Source organism: Dasypus novemcinctus, chromosome 2 (genome assembly GCF_030445035.2).
Source record: "Dasypus novemcinctus isolate mDasNov1 chromosome 2, mDasNov1.1.hap2, whole genome shotgun sequence".
NCBI classification, from domain to species: domain Eukaryota; kingdom Metazoa; phylum Chordata; class Mammalia; order Cingulata; family Dasypodidae; genus Dasypus; species Dasypus novemcinctus.
In genome coordinates this window covers 45,542,356-45,560,352 of record NC_080674.1, presented here as the reverse complement: position 1 = coordinate 45,560,352, position 17,997 = coordinate 45,542,356, and the positions used below count along the sequence as shown (strand labels likewise).

The 17,997-nt window shown below is 45.8% G+C and overlaps 1 protein-coding gene and 1 pseudogene across 1 annotated transcript in view; both read right to left on the bottom strand.

Moving 5' to 3' along the window:
• The window catches only part of LOC101436203 (uncharacterized), a 61,040-nt gene that overhangs the window by 21,580 nt on the left and 21,463 nt on the right, over positions 1-17,997 (bottom strand). Inside the window, exons 3-7 of the mRNA XM_058308477.2 lie at positions 11,412-11,494; positions 7,902-8,092; positions 7,232-7,291; positions 6,256-6,422; positions 5,618-5,851 (exon numbers count right to left, since the gene is read on the bottom strand). Of these exons, the coding sequence (XP_058164460.1) occupies positions 5,643-5,851; positions 6,256-6,422; positions 7,232-7,291; positions 7,902-8,092; positions 11,412-11,471 (687 nt within the window). The 5' untranslated portion in view covers positions 11,472-11,494 and the 3' untranslated portion in view covers positions 5,618-5,642. The remainder of the gene's footprint in view (positions 1-5,617; positions 5,852-6,255; positions 6,423-7,231; positions 7,292-7,901; positions 8,093-11,411; positions 11,495-17,997) is intronic.
• LOC131273008 (HAUS augmin-like complex subunit 4) lies at positions 995-4,698 on the bottom strand (annotated as a pseudogene).

Sequence of the window (17,997 nt, the reverse complement as noted above, 5' to 3'; positions counted from 1 at the left end):
AGATTTCTGCTGCAACAAAAAAGACACAGGAAAAATTAAAAATTACATTTTTCTTTATACCACCAAAGAGCAATAGATAAAACATGAGCTAAACTAAAATTCACACTTGACCTTAAGCCACCAATGAGCAGTAGACACAAAGAAGTATAAACTAAATTTCAAAAAGGAACCATTTCTTCACAGGTGAGCAAAGAGGTACGCTGCTTTCAAAGGACCAACTGACTATTCTGAGAATCAGAAAAAAAAACCACATTTTTAAGGACAATAAGGATTGTAAATGGAGGAACTCTACATGCAAAATGGATTTCTCAGTCCAATAATTCTTCACCACAGGAAATCTGGTAAGAGGTAGAGAGGGTGGATGTGAAAAACAGAAATTTTTCTAAGTTTTCATTCAGTGCTTATATATCAGGGCCCTGATGAAATTAAGCTAGAGGTGGATTTAAGTTGATTATATAGGTAACCAAATCCCTTTTCAGTGGATAAAATCAAAGAAATCACCTCCTTGGTGGTGAAACAGGATATTGGGATCAGCAAAAAGGAAAAGATAGATATACATAATCTTAATTGAATCATAGAGAAACTTTATGGGCCAATTCCAAGTAAGCTGGATGCACAGTGATTTGAATGATAAACCATCCACCTTAGCTGACTGATATAAAAGGAGGGGAAGAATACCCTGTTTGACAAACAAAAAAATCTAGTTCATAATCTACTATTCTTTTCTCTTTTTTTCTTTCTGAGATATAATGTCATCACTTTATTCAGGAGATAATAAAATATTATCCAAGGCCAATGCTCACAAACAGCTGTGCATAAAATTATATAAATCTACTATATTTTCCAGAAAAGTTCTAGTTGTTGTAAACAAGGAAAAGAAACCAGGAGAGTGCCCAAATGACTGCAGTGTTTTAAGCAAATATCACAATACCCTATGGTCCTTTTATCAGGAAGGGAAGGAGGTGCCAGCCCTGAGGAAGGCATGCTTCCTGGCTTAGTGGTAGGACTTGTTGAACTCCTAGAGTACCTAGCACTTATTCTTGGTTGCCTACTTGAGTTGGGTGTATTCTTTTACCAGCCTGTGAAATGCCTCCCTGAGGATCTCATAGGTGTCGAGGACTTGTTGGGACTTCTCTATGTCCTGTTCTTGCAGGTGAATAGCCCCCTCCAAACAGCCTCTAATAAGACAATGAACTTCCACTTTCTTGGCAGTATAACTGTCAGAAAAAAATCTTCAGCTCCTCCATTCTCAGTTTAAGGATCATGGCTCTGCATAGCTCAGACTGAGTTTTCAGCCAGTGCTCCTGAAAAGGTCTCTGCAGCAAGGCAAGGCATTGTAGAAGCACCTGGGAGTAGGTGGCATTCTGCTTCTCCAGCAGGACCATCTGCTCCTTCTGCTGGCTCCTGCTGTCTGGCACTGCTTCTCACCCACCAGTATCTCTGCCAATTTCTATACCTTTGCTGCATTCAGGGTTTCATTGTCAGAATCTGAATTGGGATCATGGTAGAAGAGCAGAGTGAAACACTTCTTCTTGAGCTGTTCTTCTACTTTTAGTTGGAGCCAAGCTCTCATCCACACAAAATCCTCTGAGGGTGGCATGAGCTCCAGCAGATCTGTTTTCTGGAGCCTGAACAGTGGAGGTATGTCTCTCTCCTGGCTGGAACCTAAGAGCCATGTCAGTTTAATCACAAGTAGCCACTGTTAAGAGGTCTCAAGAAACTTTTTAACCTCAGAAGTTAAATTTGTATCTTGTGTCTTCACATAGTAGTCCACAAACAGCTCTTGGATGACCTGCTGTAAAATCTCAGACCTCAGCCATACTGTCTTATGCAGTCGAACTAACATCCTTCCATGCCTGAGCCTGCTCCTTTGCAAGGGCAAGGCTTAAACCATTCTCATCCATATGCTGTAAGAGACTCAGCAGCAGCTTACTGAGGTATGGGTTCTTTTCACTCAGGTTATGAGGAAGCTGTTAGTTGCACACTTAAAGACATGTCCCCCACAGGGAAAAAAAGCAAAGGAGGTACTTTATAAAATGGAGCAGAACATCTAATATATACTCATCCCCAGAAAAACGTATTTGGCTTGAAAGATTTCTAAATTTAATGAGTTGGGTTTTTTTTTAATCCACAAATAAACAGAGGAAATACTCAAAGTAACAAATATTGATGTTACAATCAAGAATATTAATCAGAATTACACAATGACTCTCTAATAAAACTAAGATCTTAGAAATGGAAATGTAGCTGGATGGTATTAGACAAATGGAATCAAGAATAAGGGACCTTTAAGGAGGGATCACCATAATGCCCAAAATAGCTCGTTCACACAGAATAACTGGAATTCTTGAGGAAGAAAGTGAAATGGAAAGTTCCAACCTTGGATGTGATCCCTAATTACAGAAGCAAGACTAGAGAAGGTGTACTGTTAGCACACAAAAAATTTAATTAACCAAATTCTCATTATTATAAGTAGAGATGAGCAACCCATGTGGATGTAAGAGAACACAGTCCACACATTAAAAAATAGGTGAAACTGATGATGCAACTGGAAAATGACCTTATACGGAAGGTTCAATGCGGATCAGCAGAATATCCATGTCTACATAAAATACCATGACTTTAAAATGCTGTTTGACCTAAAGTAAGGGGGAAATGGAAAGGAGAAATGAGTTTATATGGCTACGAGTTTCTAAAAAAGAGTCTGGAGGCTGGCAGAGGGTTTGCCCTCATGCACAACTGAGCAGAGTCAGAGAGACAGATAAAGCAGATACAACCCCCAGGTGTTGGTTCCTTTGAGGGCTAAAGAGACCCATGGGAGTTATGGTCATGGCCGATGGGGTTAACTGCCAGGGCAGATGGCCCCTCTTTGGAAATGGTGTTTATGTGTGATGAATCTGGACTCAGATGGGATCTCCCTTCATAAGACTTTCATGCTAATGTGCTGGAGGTGCAGTTAATGTGGGGGTTTAAGATATATTTAGGGGATTTGAATCTCTGGACTGACAGCGTGATAGCCAGATCCTGAGCCTCGGGAGACTCCAGCACCTACAATCTGATTTATTGGACTTACCACACTCAGCTAAGATGGAGGTGAAGAGGGACAGCCGCCACACCATGGAGCCTAGAGTGATTACAACTGAAAATGGGAGGATTGCGTCCAGCATCCAGGTGGAATCTGAGCCTCCTCTTGACATAAAGGTGCAATGGACACAACCAATCCAGTGTCCACATAGAAGAGGTGGCATTGGATTGGGAAAAGTGGACATAATGGACAAAGGGTATGGGGAAAGGCAGGAAGAGATGAGAGGTGGAGGCGTCTTCGGGACATGGAGCTGCCCTGGATGGTGCTTCAGAGGTAATCACCGGACATTGTAAATCCTCACAGGGCCTACATGATGGAATAGAGGAGAGTATGGGCCATGATGTGAACCAATGTATATGAGGTGCAGAGGTGCCCAAAGATGTACTTACCAAATCCAATGGATGTGTCATGATGATGGGAACGAGTGTTGTTGGGGGGGGGGAGAGGGGGGGTGGGGGGGTGGGGTTGAATGGGACCTCACATATATATTTTTAATGTAATATTATTACAAAGTCAATAAAAAATTAAAAAATTAAAAAAAAAAAAATAGGTGAAAGAAATTGGGATACTTTGCTTATTCCTTATGCCCAAGGGGTTTTCTTTCCATTTCTTTTCCTGTGTGTTCTCTGCAGGAGTCTTCTGTTTTACTCAAACTTAGCAAACACTCGAATTTCCATCATACCCAAAAATCCTTTTGGAGGATAAGAAATATCTTTTTTCCCCCCAGTTATGAATGGATTTAACATGGAAATGGTCAGAACATAGAAGATTCAAATTCTTAAAGGAGTCAAGATATAGAAAGGATTTGCAATACGGAAAGAATTCAAGATATGTAAGGAATCTGAGATTTTTGAGAAGATATGAAAAGATTCAAGACAGGTAAAAATGAAGCCTGCAAAGAATTTCCTGGTCATGCTTTTCTTTGTCATATGCTTGCTAATGCACCAGGGGAGCATCTTGAGTTTTTAGTCCACTACACAAGCAGATACTAAACAGATTGGAGCATCAATGGGTCCTGGAGCTGGGTGAAGTTCCCCAGGGATGGGCCAGGAAGTTCTGGCACGGATGGTCAAAGGCACTGTGAGAGGAGTGTAGACCACAGATCAGAGAGGCCTTCCCTTGCCAGCCACTTTCCCTTCTGAAGGGAACGGTGTGTGTGTTTCAGGAGAGGTGCTATCTATGGCCCTGCCCATCCCCATGTCCTGCAGCCACTCCACAAACACTGTCAGACTGGGCAGTGGCTGACTGTCCCATAGCTGGGGACGCAGGACACTTGTCAGCCATAGAAGGCTTATGTCCAATATTTGAATGTATCTTGCTTCATCAAGGACCCTTGACTCATTTCTGTCAGTCTTCCCAGCCCCCAACAGAGGAGAAAATAGTTTCTAGAAAGACAGGGAAAGGCAGCGAGTGCTTTTAGTCAATGCTCTGCACTGAAAACTAGGCATTCTGAAATGCCTGGTGAATGGGGAACTGCTGCCCCCTATTAAAGGTCCTAATTGTACCTCAGTCTGAGGCCGAGGGAGCAAGACCTGCCCTAATCAAGCAGGCCTCTGAGTGTCTCCTCCCTTTCCTACCATTTCTTTCTTACCAGGGGCACTGCCTTGTCCCATCTTGCCTAGACAGCTCAACTCCCTCACCAGATCATCCAGGCAGAGTGATTAACAGTTTGCTCAACACGTCTACCTCCCTAGGACCATGGATCCAGTGGTTGTAATGGTTCAGGTGGGGACAGATCAAACCAAGCAGGGAAATGTCAAATATTTGTGACACATGAATAGGACCTCTACTACTCCACCTCTACAGCCACTGCACATTTCTGACTCAGCTGTGGAGTTTGGAGCCCTTTGTTCTGACCTACGGGACACTCACATTTTGAATGGGTGTAGAGTTTTTTCATCTCCTTGACAGACCAGGACGACTTGCCTATACCTAGAGAGAGCCAAGACCATTACACCAACTTGCTGTCCACCCCCATGCTCATGAGATCAAGTATAGCTGCTGACTCCCTAGGGGAATGCAAGCTCAGGGGGCAGGGAATTTTTCTGCTTCATTCCTCCAACAAAGCTAAATTTGTCAATGTCCTACACATATAGGTAGCCAGAATCTATTTGTGAATTGAGCTCCATGATCACCTTCCCCCATGTCACAGTGGGTCTGGGCAACCCTCTGAAAGGCCAGAGAATGCTACTATTCTTGGATTTCAGATGGGACCACCAGGATGGATTCCCCACCATTCTTTCAAAACAGGATAGAGCCCTGTCCCTTCCAAGAGGATGTTCAAGGCTATGACAGACACTCCCCACCAGGGGGAAGAAAACAATCTGGGAAGTCCCTGAGCCTCAATCAGACAATCAGTTGGGTCCAACTATCCATAGCTAATGTGCTTAGATTCTGAATACAAACCCATGGTGTGTGTCCCCTCACTCCTACCACCTGAGGGACGAGGAGAGATGTGAGAAGGGAATCGACTGACCCAATGAACAACAAATGTGGAGTGAGTCATGGATGTGGAAGGGGCATGGTTCTTACCTGGTGAGGAGCCTGTCCAGGATAGTCATGTGGGCCTCACGGTTTGGTCCTGCATTTCAAGCCCAGAGGAGAATGGGATCTCCTTGCCCAGGTGGAAGGGCACGAGCTTCTCTTCTGGCTCCTCTGTGCAGGGGGTAGTGAGGACAACCTGCTTCCAGAAGATGTCCTCCTCAAGCCCATAAAAATAATCGCTATCAAAGGCTCGTAGATCTCTGGCCAGATGGAGGGTGGACCCTACAAATAGCCATGAAATAGGCAGTTACCACAATGATGCTGCTAAAGCCCTAGGGGGCTTGAGCTCTATAGGTGCTGCTTTGCTGTGTTTGGAGGAGACACCACTGCCCATGGAGCTGTCCATAGATTTGACACTGGAACTTTAAGATTAGAAATGTTCCCCACCCTGACATCCTTTCCAGGTGTCTTTTAGTAGGCAGAAAACAGTCATAATCCTGTCAGATGCAGTAAACCCTTAGCAACCACAACTCAACCCAGAAACTTTTGTGTGTAGTAGTGCACCTTGTGTTGCTTCTGAGTTTCCTGTTATTCCTTGACAACCCCATCCCAGGGAGATCATTCCTGGGTTTTCCACCCATAGTGTGTGCTGAGGCTTACAGCCACCCACTTACAGACATCCTCACCTTCTGAGGTGGACTCTCTTGGTTGGTGAAACTGAGATCTGTACTGTGCAAGATGGGACCTCCCTTGAAGTGCGAAGCTCCTTATATTCCCATGTATAGGGTCCAGCTGGTCCTTGGTGGTAAGAACGTTCTGTGGCTGAGAAATGTCCCCACTGGCATAGTCCACCCTTGTGTGGAATACAGAGCAGATGTCATTGTGAAGGGAGTGTAGACAGCAGATCCAACAGGTTTTCCTTTCATCCCATTTTCCCTCCCCAAAGTATCCATGTGTGTGTTTGAGGAGGGCTCCTCTACACAACCTTGCCTATTTCTAGGCCCTGCACCTACTGCCCAATACTGTTATACCTGGCAATGGCTGTTTGTCCCCTAGCTGCAGACCAATAGCTGTTGTCCAACATAGTAGGTTCATGTCCAATATTTCAACAAATCTTAACCTTGTCTGAGACCCTTCACCCATATCTGTCTTTCCTGCTCTCTCTATAGAGGAATCTGGGTTCCAGAGGGCAGCTAAGGCAGTGACTACTTCTTCTTTGCACTATGCTTCAAAACAAGGGCACTTAATACTTGGTCAGTGGGGCTCTCTACCCCACATTTCCATGGCCTAAGTGTATCATAGCCTGCATCCCAGGGACCAAGAGCTGCCATATTTTTTGAAAGCCTGTGAGTGTAACTCATCCAGGCCTTATTTTCCTCTTAGTGGCAGGAGCCCAGCCTAACCCCACTTTTCCTATAGCTTAGAACTCTCGACAGAACATCTCTACAAATTCTTTAGCATTTTGCTAAACTCCTCTCTTCCCCAGGACCATGGATTCTGTTCATAGGACGGGGCAGTTTGTGACAAATCAAACCAAGATGTAAATCATGAAATTTTGGGGACAAAGAGATCTGTCCCAAGCTTCCCGGGACTACCCCACCTAAACTTTCTGACTCCACTGGGAACTTTAAGGCCCTTGTAGATTACATATATTCCACTCACATTTTCCTTAGGTCCATGAGTCTTCCTTGTCCTTGAGTGCCCTGGAGGACTCTCTCATCCCTAGAGAAAGACATTGAAGTATCACACCTAACATTCATGTTCTCCCTATGCTTGTGAGGTCTAGTATAATTATCTGACTCCCTGTGGAATGGACGTCCAGCAGCAGGGATTTTTACTCCTTCTTTCCTTCAACTACTAATCTGTGCAATTTCCCTACACACATAATAACTATTTATTGATTGAGCCCAATCATCACATTCCCAGATGTCTGATTTGGCAGATTCTACTTCTCCAGCTCCCTCAATACCTTTTGACTAGACCTTGGTTGAAGAAGTGTGGGACAGAAGTGTCAATCTTCCTTTAAAAAGGGAAATAGGTTTGTGCTATGGCCTGTGGTAGTTGAGGACTGAGTCAGAGGCTTCTCCCTAGGTGAGTGGGAAATCATTGTGTCCACCCCGGGCCCTATATACAGCCCATGACACACGGACTAACTTGGTCAACACTTCCTATATCTCCTCCCATTTGGTCCTCTCAATAACTATTAGTCATTTGTCCTGCAGGCCCCTATTCATGCAAGGAGTCAGCTGAGGCTCGGAGAAATAAATTGACCCCAAGTGTCCAATGGCAATATCTGGCAGCCTGGCTGCCATGGAAGAGGTACTGTGCTTACCTGGGGACCGTTTTCATCAGGGTTTGCTTGGTGGGGAGGACCACTTTCCTGTTCCCCAGAATGTTGGAAGAGTCCAGATCCTCCCTGCCCAAGTGGCCAGACAGCAGGTGTTGCTCCATGTTCTTGCTGGTTCTAAAACTTGTCTGCACCAAGCTGGGATCTATTACTTCCTCAGCCATGTCATTTTCATACTGGCAGGTAGAATGTTAGAACAAAAAGGGACATGCAGTCAGCAGCTGCAAAATGTCCAAAAAGATGGCTATGCCTCGATTTCAAACTGGAAGTCAGTGACCTCACATGACTGTGGCAGGATATGGACCATGGCTGACACTTAGTGACAGGGCAAAGGGAGACCAATCCTGGGTTCAAGCACTGGATTTCAGTGACCTCAAAACTCTTCACTCCTCTCTTCAAAATTAAAGAGAGTTTTGAGGATGTGAGGCTACAGTAATACTAGATTCTGTATGGGATAAATTCCTGGAGATTCCAGTACAGGAGGAAGACTCTGGAATGCCCAAGGAAATAAGATGATGCGACAGGGGAGAGAAATTCCAAACGGTCTTGAAAATATTCAAGGTAGACTGCCTTCCAATGAAGCAATTGTAAATATGATTCTGCCTTGCTGAACCAGACAGACCAATTTTCAGACCATTCACACCCAATGTCAGCTGACTGCAGGGAAGCACCAGCCAACACTCTTGGGAAGACTGAATTGTTTCAAGTAATTTGGCCCCAGCCATTCAAACTCTAAATATGTATAATGTTTGAATGAGCCAAGCTGTTCCTAGTAGCCCATTCTGGGTGATCTGAAACCATTAGACTAGTCAAAGTCACAGGACATTCCTTGAAGCCCAGTGGAAATGGCAAAAGAAAGGAGTCCTGTCTAGGTCCAAGGGCTTTAAGGCTGAATTTCTGATGTTCCTAGCCTCGCCTTTGGAACATGATACAGCCCTACCACCTGACCTGGAAGTGTCACAGTATTGAACTCTGTTGGATGGCAAGTTACAGAGAAATATGTATTATACTATAATCTTCTCTCCCCTTTTGAGTTAAAAACAACCTAGGAAATGTGAGGATGCTTAAGGATGGAGACACAGTCTAGCTGAATGCAAGCAGAAAATAGGGAATGGGGAGAATGTAGGAGCAATTGGATTAAACAACCAAGGCAGGATCCAAACCAAAGACTGTCTTTGTCTTGGTTTATGAGAATTTGAATCATCATGAAGGGCTCTTTTCTGATATCCAACCCACATTGCACCTAGTCATGAATGGGTTGGATTGTGGGGTAAGTGTGCATTCCCAGATTCCTGATAGTGTGGTACTGAATTCCAAGAGGGAGAATCCCTGGCAGGGATCCTGGAGATTCTGCCAGGGTAGGGTCTAGGTCCTGGGCCCCTGTCTTGGACCTGTGTGTGGAGAAGCCCTCAGCTCCCATCTCACCTCTCATCTCTTCCGGCTGCTGTTGGTGGCCGTGTGCACGGGCACCCTGCTCAGCAAAGTGGTGTCGATGACACAGTCATCCTGTTCTGAGCCAGTCTCATGGGTGGAGCTTTGCAATGATAGGGTCATCAGCAGGGCCACAAGGCATCAGGACCCTGACTGGTTATCCCCAAGAGGAACAGCCCCACATGAAGTTCTACTTCCAGATGAGGCAAAGATCTATATGTATAGACCTCCTCCCAGGAGGGAGATGACAACTCTGTAGATCTGGATCAATCTCTGGGCAGATGGGCACCAACCCCAGGCCTCTCCTTCTGTTCCTGCCAGCCATGACCTGAAGAAGAACATGATGCACCCAGCAGGTGTCCACCCCCAATCACCTCTCTCTGCCCAGCCATCCTGGGAGTGGGAGGTGCTGAGGCTGCTCAGGAAGGAGAACAGTGTCAGCCTGGTCTGCATCCCCTGCCCTGGTTCCCTGGGTTATCTTTGATTTCCTTCTGGCAAATGGCCAGATTCTTTGAGGTTGGGGTTTGAGTCAATGCCTACAATGTCGGATCAGGCTCTCGCTGTGGGTTTTCCTGCAGGCAAGGTCTTGTGAAGTAGGCAGGCAGCAACAAGAGAACATCTTCTCTTGAGCATCTAGGCCTGAGTGAGCTGTTAGGTTAGTATCTAGAATGTGGGCCCTTGGTTACTGGGGTTCCAAGTTCTGTTGCGTTCCATCTCCAGGGAAGTGAGGTAACTTCCTGCTTCCCCTTCTCTGTGCTCCCTCCATGGATGACAGCTTCCCAATGTCCCCTCTGGGCTGCTGTTTTCCCCCTGAACCATTGCATTTCCCATGTGTGCACAATTTCACCAATACGGTTCTCCTTCCTTCCTTGCTGGGGCCTGGGGGCATCAAGAACCACCTAAAGAGATTGACCTTGGTACACCACCATCCTCCTCCTGCCTGTTCTGTGATCCAGGACATGCCTTTCTCTTTCTCAGGCTTCCCATGTCTCCCCTGCTGCACAATGGGTCAAATCTAGCCGATCCTTCTGAGGAAAGGCATCAGGTAGATCAGAGAAAATGCCTTGAAAACTTCAGGGCTGGTCTCACATGTAGTCAATGCATATAGGAAGACAAGGAAGAATATACAAGGTGGAGTGGGAAGCAGCAGGGAACACAATCAAACAGGGCTGAGTTCTGGCAGTGTAACCTTGAGAACGTCATGAGCACCTTGGCTTCAAGTCACAATCCATGCCAAAATGGGCTTTAAATTACATGAAAAGCAGTCTTAGTCACCTGCAGGTGTCAAACCCTCCAAAGATTTCCCATTCCTTTTGGTTTCAGACCCAAGACTCCTGCAAGGTCTGACCTCTCCCTGGACTCCATAGATGATCCTGTGCTCTGCTGCATCTCGCACACACAAGTCATCATTTCCCCAATCCTCCAAGCCTGTGTCTGTTCAGTAGGACACCGAGGGTTTAGAACACATTTTCCAGCACCCCAGAGTACTGTGGTCATCAGTATAGAACCAAGGCCAAATAATTCTCCTAGGCTGTGGCACACCTGGGGTCCCCCACTCCAAGCATTCCAGTTTATAGAGGGGATGTTGAGGCCTTCTCTGAAGTAGCCTCCCTCCACCCTGGGAGTTCATCTTCATCCCAGGTGCTCAGATCAGTGGAGGGAGGACCTCAGCTCTGTCCTCTCCTGCTTGCCCTAGGGATGTCCCTGTCCAGGCAGAAACCTGGGAACCTCCGAGATCCCACTGCCCATCCAGGTGGCATCTCCCCCTCCCCAAGTTTTGGCCTATGGAAGTGTCAACAGGAGAAAGCTGGCCCTTCCCCATGGCAGAGCTCCCTCCATCCTCTTTCCTCTGTCTCCTTGCCACCTCCCTGGTTCTAGGTCCTATTCTGACTCCCATGATATTGTCCCTATTTGGTCAGTGTGTGTGTGTGTGGGCGGTGCTCGAGAAGTTCTTTGGGAATCCTGAGAAGAAAACAACTTCATATGGGCAGAAGCAGGCAGGGGTCCCCACGATTTAGGGGCTGTCCTTTTCAAAGTTTCTGTGCAAGAGGGTTGAGTCCTCACCTCAGATGCCAGAAGTATCCAGGTCCTCTGGATTCTGCACACCCCGTGGGCCTTGAGCATCACCTTTCTCTGGGTCTCTGTTCCTTAATTGAAAAGTGAGGGGTTGAAAATGAATCTGGGCAAGAAGGTGCTCAGTGAAGACAGGGCCATTCTCCCCCAGCCTGGGAGGAGGTGGGTGAGGACACACTTGGGGCAGTCAGGGTGCTGAGCTCCAAAAGCCAGGAGGTAAAGCACAGCATACAGGGTGGTTGAGCTCATGCCCACAGCAGGGCACACACACACGTCCTTCCTGGGATAGAGGAAGGTACTTGCAATGAACCCCACCTCTCTGGGCATGTACAAGGAGCCAATGGCTGCCTGCCTGACCCCCAGGGCCCTTCTCTGTGCTAACCCCCCCCCCAGTGGGTCCTGAAACACCCAAAATCCAGCTAGTGTCATCTGCCTGAGTGTGTCTGGAGTGGAGACTGGTGTCCTAGGAGCCTCAGAATGCACTGCCTGTGAGACCTACAGGTGGGCATGGATCTTCAATGCAGTAGCCAGTGACACCAAGAGGAGGGCAGGGCAGGACTCTCCCTGCACCACCTTCCCCAATCCAGATGGTGCAGCCAGGGTGGCAGGTAGCCCAAGAAGGAGGCAGAGCCTCGTGCTGCCCAGAGTGGGATCTGCCCACTTCCTATTGCCAGGGAGCCCCTCTGGCCCCAGGTCTGTTCCCCATTTTGCAGGGAAGCCAGAGGTTCCATCCCTTGAAGCCCCCAGCTCTCAGGAACTGAGCCCATCCCACAGGTGGGACAGGAAATCACTGCTCTGTGCCATCACAGGTACCTGTGCTGCCACCCAGGGGCTTTTCCAGGGCTAGAGAGTCCCTGGCCAAGTGGCTCCTGAGTCCAGGCCCTTCAGGCTTGCATCTATCTGGCTTTAGTCCCTACACATCCTCATGGGTTCGGGTCCCTCACCCCCTTTGCCTTCAAAGAAACTGAGGCTCTGAGAAGTCACCAGTTTTGGGAGGTAGATCTGAAGTGCCCAGGGCTGGGCAGGTCCCAGGATGAAGAAGGCTCATGGGAGGGCATGTACTTGATGGGGAGCTCACTTGAGACCGTCTACCTGATCACACAGGGCTCTGTCATCCAGGGGAGGAGCTTGGGGACTTCACTGCATGGAGGAAAAGGGGGACCCAGCAGGACCCAGTGCAGCAGGGACCCTGCCGCAGCCACATGTAGCATAAGCTGGAATGAGGTCTGCCTCAGGGCCCTTCTAGGCACTTGGGGCTTTGGTGGCTGTCTGCCTCCATGCAGGGGTGGGCATGGTGGTGGAGGCCCAAAGCAGACTCCTGGTCAGAGCTGTCATTCAGGAGAAAGTGGATTCCAGAAAGGTGACATCCAGGGACATTGGAGGGACTGCCCCCAAACCCACTCCCCTGGAGTTTCTTATACTTGTCACCATTATCCACGGTGCTGTAGAGAAGGGGAATCTGAATTTCCATCATTTTTGAAGGGAAATTTTTTAAACATTAATCATCTTTCATCTTTAAGGGCCCAATCATACTACAAGATACTGCAATTTATTCTATTTATAGAATCTTAATATTAGAAATGCCTTTTATTGGGTTTCCATTTTTAAAGCCGAGTTATAGACAATGCATAGAAAGCAAACAAAATTGCAGAAGAGAATGGGAAAGGCTACAAGCCTGGATTTTTCTCTCAGCTGAAAAGATGTGAGAAGGAAGGGGTGGGGGCAAAGCTAAGCTGTGAACTAATCTCCTTAGCCTCCAGGATAGGGAAGCAGTAGATCCTGTGTAAGTTGACCAATCTAATGATCGTTAATTTCATGTCAATTAGAATAGGGAAAGTAATGGTTTGATTAAAAATCATGTTCTCAAAGCTGAAATATTCCTGTGTATGTAAACCTATTTTAAATATGACTTTTTGATTAGGTCAATTCAGTTATGTCCTGACCCAGATGTTAATCTTCTTACTGGAGCCCTTTATAAACAGGATGAATATGGACGGAGTCACAAGAGGGAGAGAAAGGCAAGGAAGCCAGAAGCTGTAAGCAACGACACCCAGAAGAAGGCCTTTGCATGTACAGAGTAGTCCATTATGGTGCAGCCTGGCTTTGGGGAGAATGTATTACCTGATGATGCCTTGATTTAAACATTTTCATGGCTTCCTCACTACACATGTAACCGAATACACCCCCATGGGCAAATTCCCCCAGTTCTGGTATAATGCTGTCAGGTGCTGAGCCGACCAGAACAGTAATCGTGTCCAGTGGTTTGATCCAACAAGCACTGGTCTGATTGTTCCTATGAGGATATTTCATCACTTGAACTCACTAGTCAGGTGATTATGACTACCATCCCTAATTATGTCTACCATCAAGGCAGGAGCTTGTCTTCAGCTTTGAGGGAAATCTTATTCCACCAATTGAAGGCATTCAGGGAAGAACCGGTGGTTGCAGCAGTCAAAAAGAGACAGGCAGCTTCTCCAGGAGAATTTGTTATGAACTTCATTGGGGTTTTCAACTTGCTGCCTGCCATATGGTACTTGGACTTGCCAATACCCATAATTACATGAACCAATTCATCTTTTAAAAATTCTCTGAATATTTACATGTATTTATCTTGTCTGTTTTGACTAAAGCAGACTTTGGTCCTGAGAATGGGTATCGTGAAACAGAATGTTTACGATTTCTGAGTTGAATCTGGCGTTTTACAATCAGTTGTCTAATATTATTTAAGTTTGCTAAAAGCTGCTGGGAGCAGTATACCAAAATGGGTTGGCTTTTGCCCTGAGAACTGATGAGGTTAAAAGCTTATGGTTCTGAGGCCATGAAAGTGTCCAGTCAAGGCATCATCAGGAAACCCTTTCTCCCTGAGCTCAGCTGTGGGCAGTCAGGCACATGATGTCTCTGCTTGCCACTCCCCTGTCCTCCAGCCTCATAGCTTCAGCTTCTGTCTACACCAGCTTCCTCTCCAATTGTGTTCCTTTCATTTAGGCTTCAGGCTCCTGGGGATGTCACCCTCAGTTTCTGGTTTCCTCTCTATCTCTGAAGCTTTCTTTGGTATCGGTGACTTTTTATAATGGACAACAGTAAGAGGATTCAGACCCAACCTGAGGCACATAAACTAATCAAAGGCCCTTGTAGCAGTTTGATACAGTTTATGAATTCCAAAATTAGAGTTTGCATTATGTTTATAACCTGGTCTGTTCTTCTGGGTTAGGGATACCCTTAGATTGTATTGACTTCAGAGGTTTCAGTTTTACTTGATTAAATTATGACTAGGGCTTTGATTAGGCCACATCACATAGAAAACAAGCAGAGGAGACAGTTGGAGTTTTTGAACCTGGAGCCCAGGAAAGAAATCCACAGAGAAGCAGATGCATGATGAAAATGATCAGGACTCATTAGACATGGCAGAGTCCCTGGGAAGACAGATGAGCCTCTTTCCTGATTATATAGAGCTGTCCTTGTGGACAGCCCAGAAGCTGAGTCTAGAGAGAAACCAACCCTGGGAGACATACAAGACATCCCAGTCTACAGCTGATATTGGAAGAAGCTGGGACCACAGAGCCTTAAGGGGAAGAGGAAGCCTGAACACTTGCAGATGTTGACAGTCATCTTGCTCCAACAAGTAGCAATAGATTTCTGTGAGGGTAGTAACCTATGCTTTATGGCCTTTGTGACTAGAAGCTCCTACCCTAAATATATACCCTTTATAAAAGCTAACAGATTTCTGGTATTTTGCATTAGCATCCCTTTGGCTGAGTAATACAGCACTTTAATGAAGAAATTTCATCCGAACATCTCACCTACAATAAGTTTACATGCATAAGAATGATGGACCTTAGTGGAAACAATTAAAAACAACAGCTGGGGGGGGGTACTGGGTTCCTGGCCGGGGGTGCTCTGTCGTGGTCCCTAGGGGAGCAGCGGCAGTCCCCCAGGTGCAACGGTAAGAACCAGGAAAGAATGAGGGTCCAACAGTGAGCCCCTGATACTAAAGACTATGCTTGTGAGCCTATATGCCTGAAATAAGAACAAGGCCTAGAGCAGCACTGTGCCTGGGAGTTTCCTCCTGACAGCCTTCATGTTACTCAAATGTGGCCAGTCTCGAAGCCAAACTCAGCATTAGATGCAGTGCATTCCCCCCAGCGTGGGACATGACACCCAGGGATGAGCCTCCCTGGCACCGAGGGATCACTACCAAATACCAGCTGATGATACAACTAGAAAATGACCTTGAATTAAAGGTTCAACATGGACCAGCAGAATATCCCTGTCTACATATAATAACAGGAGTTTAAAATGCTGTTTGACCTAATGTAAGGGGGAAATGGAAAGGAGAAATGAGTTATATGGCTATGAGTCTCTAAAAAACAGTCTGGAGGTTGTCAGAAGGATTGCCCTTATGCACACCTGAGCAGAGTCTCAGAGACAGATAAAGTAGATACAACCCCAGGTATTGGTTCTTTTGAGGGATAAAGAAACCCATGGGTTCTATGGTCATGGCAGATGGGGTTCACTGCCATGTCAGTTGGCCCTTCTTTGGAGCTGGTGTTTCTGCGTGATGGAACTGGACTAAGATGGGATCTCTTTTCACAAGACTTTCATGCTACTTTACTGGAATTGTAGTTGGTGCTGGTGTTTAAGATATATCTAGGGGATTTGAATCTCTGGACTGACAATATGATAGCCACGCCCTGAACCTCAACAGACTTCAACTCCTACACTCTGATTTATTGGACTTACCCCACTCAGCTAACATGGAGTTGAAGAAGGTCAACCACCACACCATGGAGCCTAGAGTGCCTACACCTGAAAGCAGGAGGATTGCATCCAGTACCCACATGGAATCTAAGCCCCCTCTTGACATAGAAGTGCAATGGACACAACCAATCCAAGGTCCACAGAGAAAATGTGGTATTGGTGTGGGAAAAGTGGCCATGGTGGCTGTTGGGTGCAGGGAATGGAGGAAGAGATGAGATGTGGAGGCGTTTTCAGGACTTAGAGTTGTCCTGGGTGGTGCTTCACGGACAATTACGGGACATTGTAGATCCCCCCAGGGCCCACTGGATGGAACGTGGGAGAGTATGGGCTATGATGTGGACCATTGACCATGAGGTGCAGCGATGCCCAGAGATGTACTTACCAAATGCAATGGATGTGTCATGATGATGGGAGAGAGTGTTGCTGTGAGGGGAGTTGGGGGTGGGGGTGGTGGAGTTGAATGGGACTTCATATTTTTTGAATGTAATATTTTTTAAAAAATGAATTTAAAAAATCAGAAAAAAATGATGGACCTCATATTTTTTGAATGTAATTTTTTTAAAAAAATGAATAAAATAAAATTTAGAAAAAACACATGCAAAATACATTCATTCCACCACAATATTTCAAAAGCCTTTACTCATTAAGTTTCAAGTACAAAATCTCACTAAAATCAGTTATAGGTGCTCCTCTCCTGCCATAGTTGAACCTCTCTGTAGTCCAAAACTTCTTCAAAAAGGAAGCCCAATATATTGCCAGGTTCCATTAATAGAAAAATGGAATACAGTGATGGGTTTAAAGGTTAGATATAGAATACAAAGAAATTTAGAAAAATTAAATAAAGGAAAAATAAATTGGGGTATCACAGAAATGAAAAAATAAAAAAGCGTTGTTTCTGACATTTTGCCTTTCATCACTGCTACAGGTGTTGCCCTGTATGTACAGTGGCAAGGCAGTTTCTTCCATTTCTTCTTTAGTGTCTACCTCCTTTCTTTCTTTCTTTTTTCCTGATTATTAAGTTTCTCTTGACATAAGTTTTAGGTCACAGTAATTCACATATACAATATATGGTTCTCACACATATCCAACATCAAGGGTGGCCACTGTGGCTGCTGATGGTCAGGAGAGGGAAGAAGAGATATGGTGTGGGGGCATTTTCAGGATTTGGAGTTGTCCTAGGTGGTGCTGCAGGGATGGATGCTGGACATTGTGTGTCCTGTCATGGCCCACTGGGTATACTGGGGGAGAGTGTGGACTACAATGTGGACCACTGTCCACGTGCTGCAGTGGTTCTCCAGAATGCATTCACCGGGTACAGTGGATATGCCACAATGGTGGAAGTTTGTTGATGTGGGAGGGGTGGCATGGGTGGGGTAGGGGGTATCTGGGGACCTCATGTTTTTTTAATGTAACATTAAAAATAAAATAAAGCAGAAAAAATAAAATAAAATCAGTTATAGACATATCACATGTTCTGGGGCAAAAATTGCCCTTTGTTGTAGAACTGTGAAATTTAAAAACTAAGCTAACTTCCTCCATTATACAAATGAGGGACTTTTATAAAATAACAATTCCCCTTCCCATAGGGAGAAATGGAAAGGAAACAGGATCACAGGTCCCAAAGAGTTCCAAAAAGCTGCAGGCCTAAGGAATTGGGTTGAGGGCTCAGGGAAACAATTGAAGATGGGAGAATGTCAATTATATGGTTGAGGCTATAATGTTGAGAAAACTCTTTAGAAAATATAATAAGGAAGGATTATGTGTTCAAGGTGCTTAAAGCTGGGGCATCTGGTACAGGGGTAAGCTTCTAGGAAGTGTG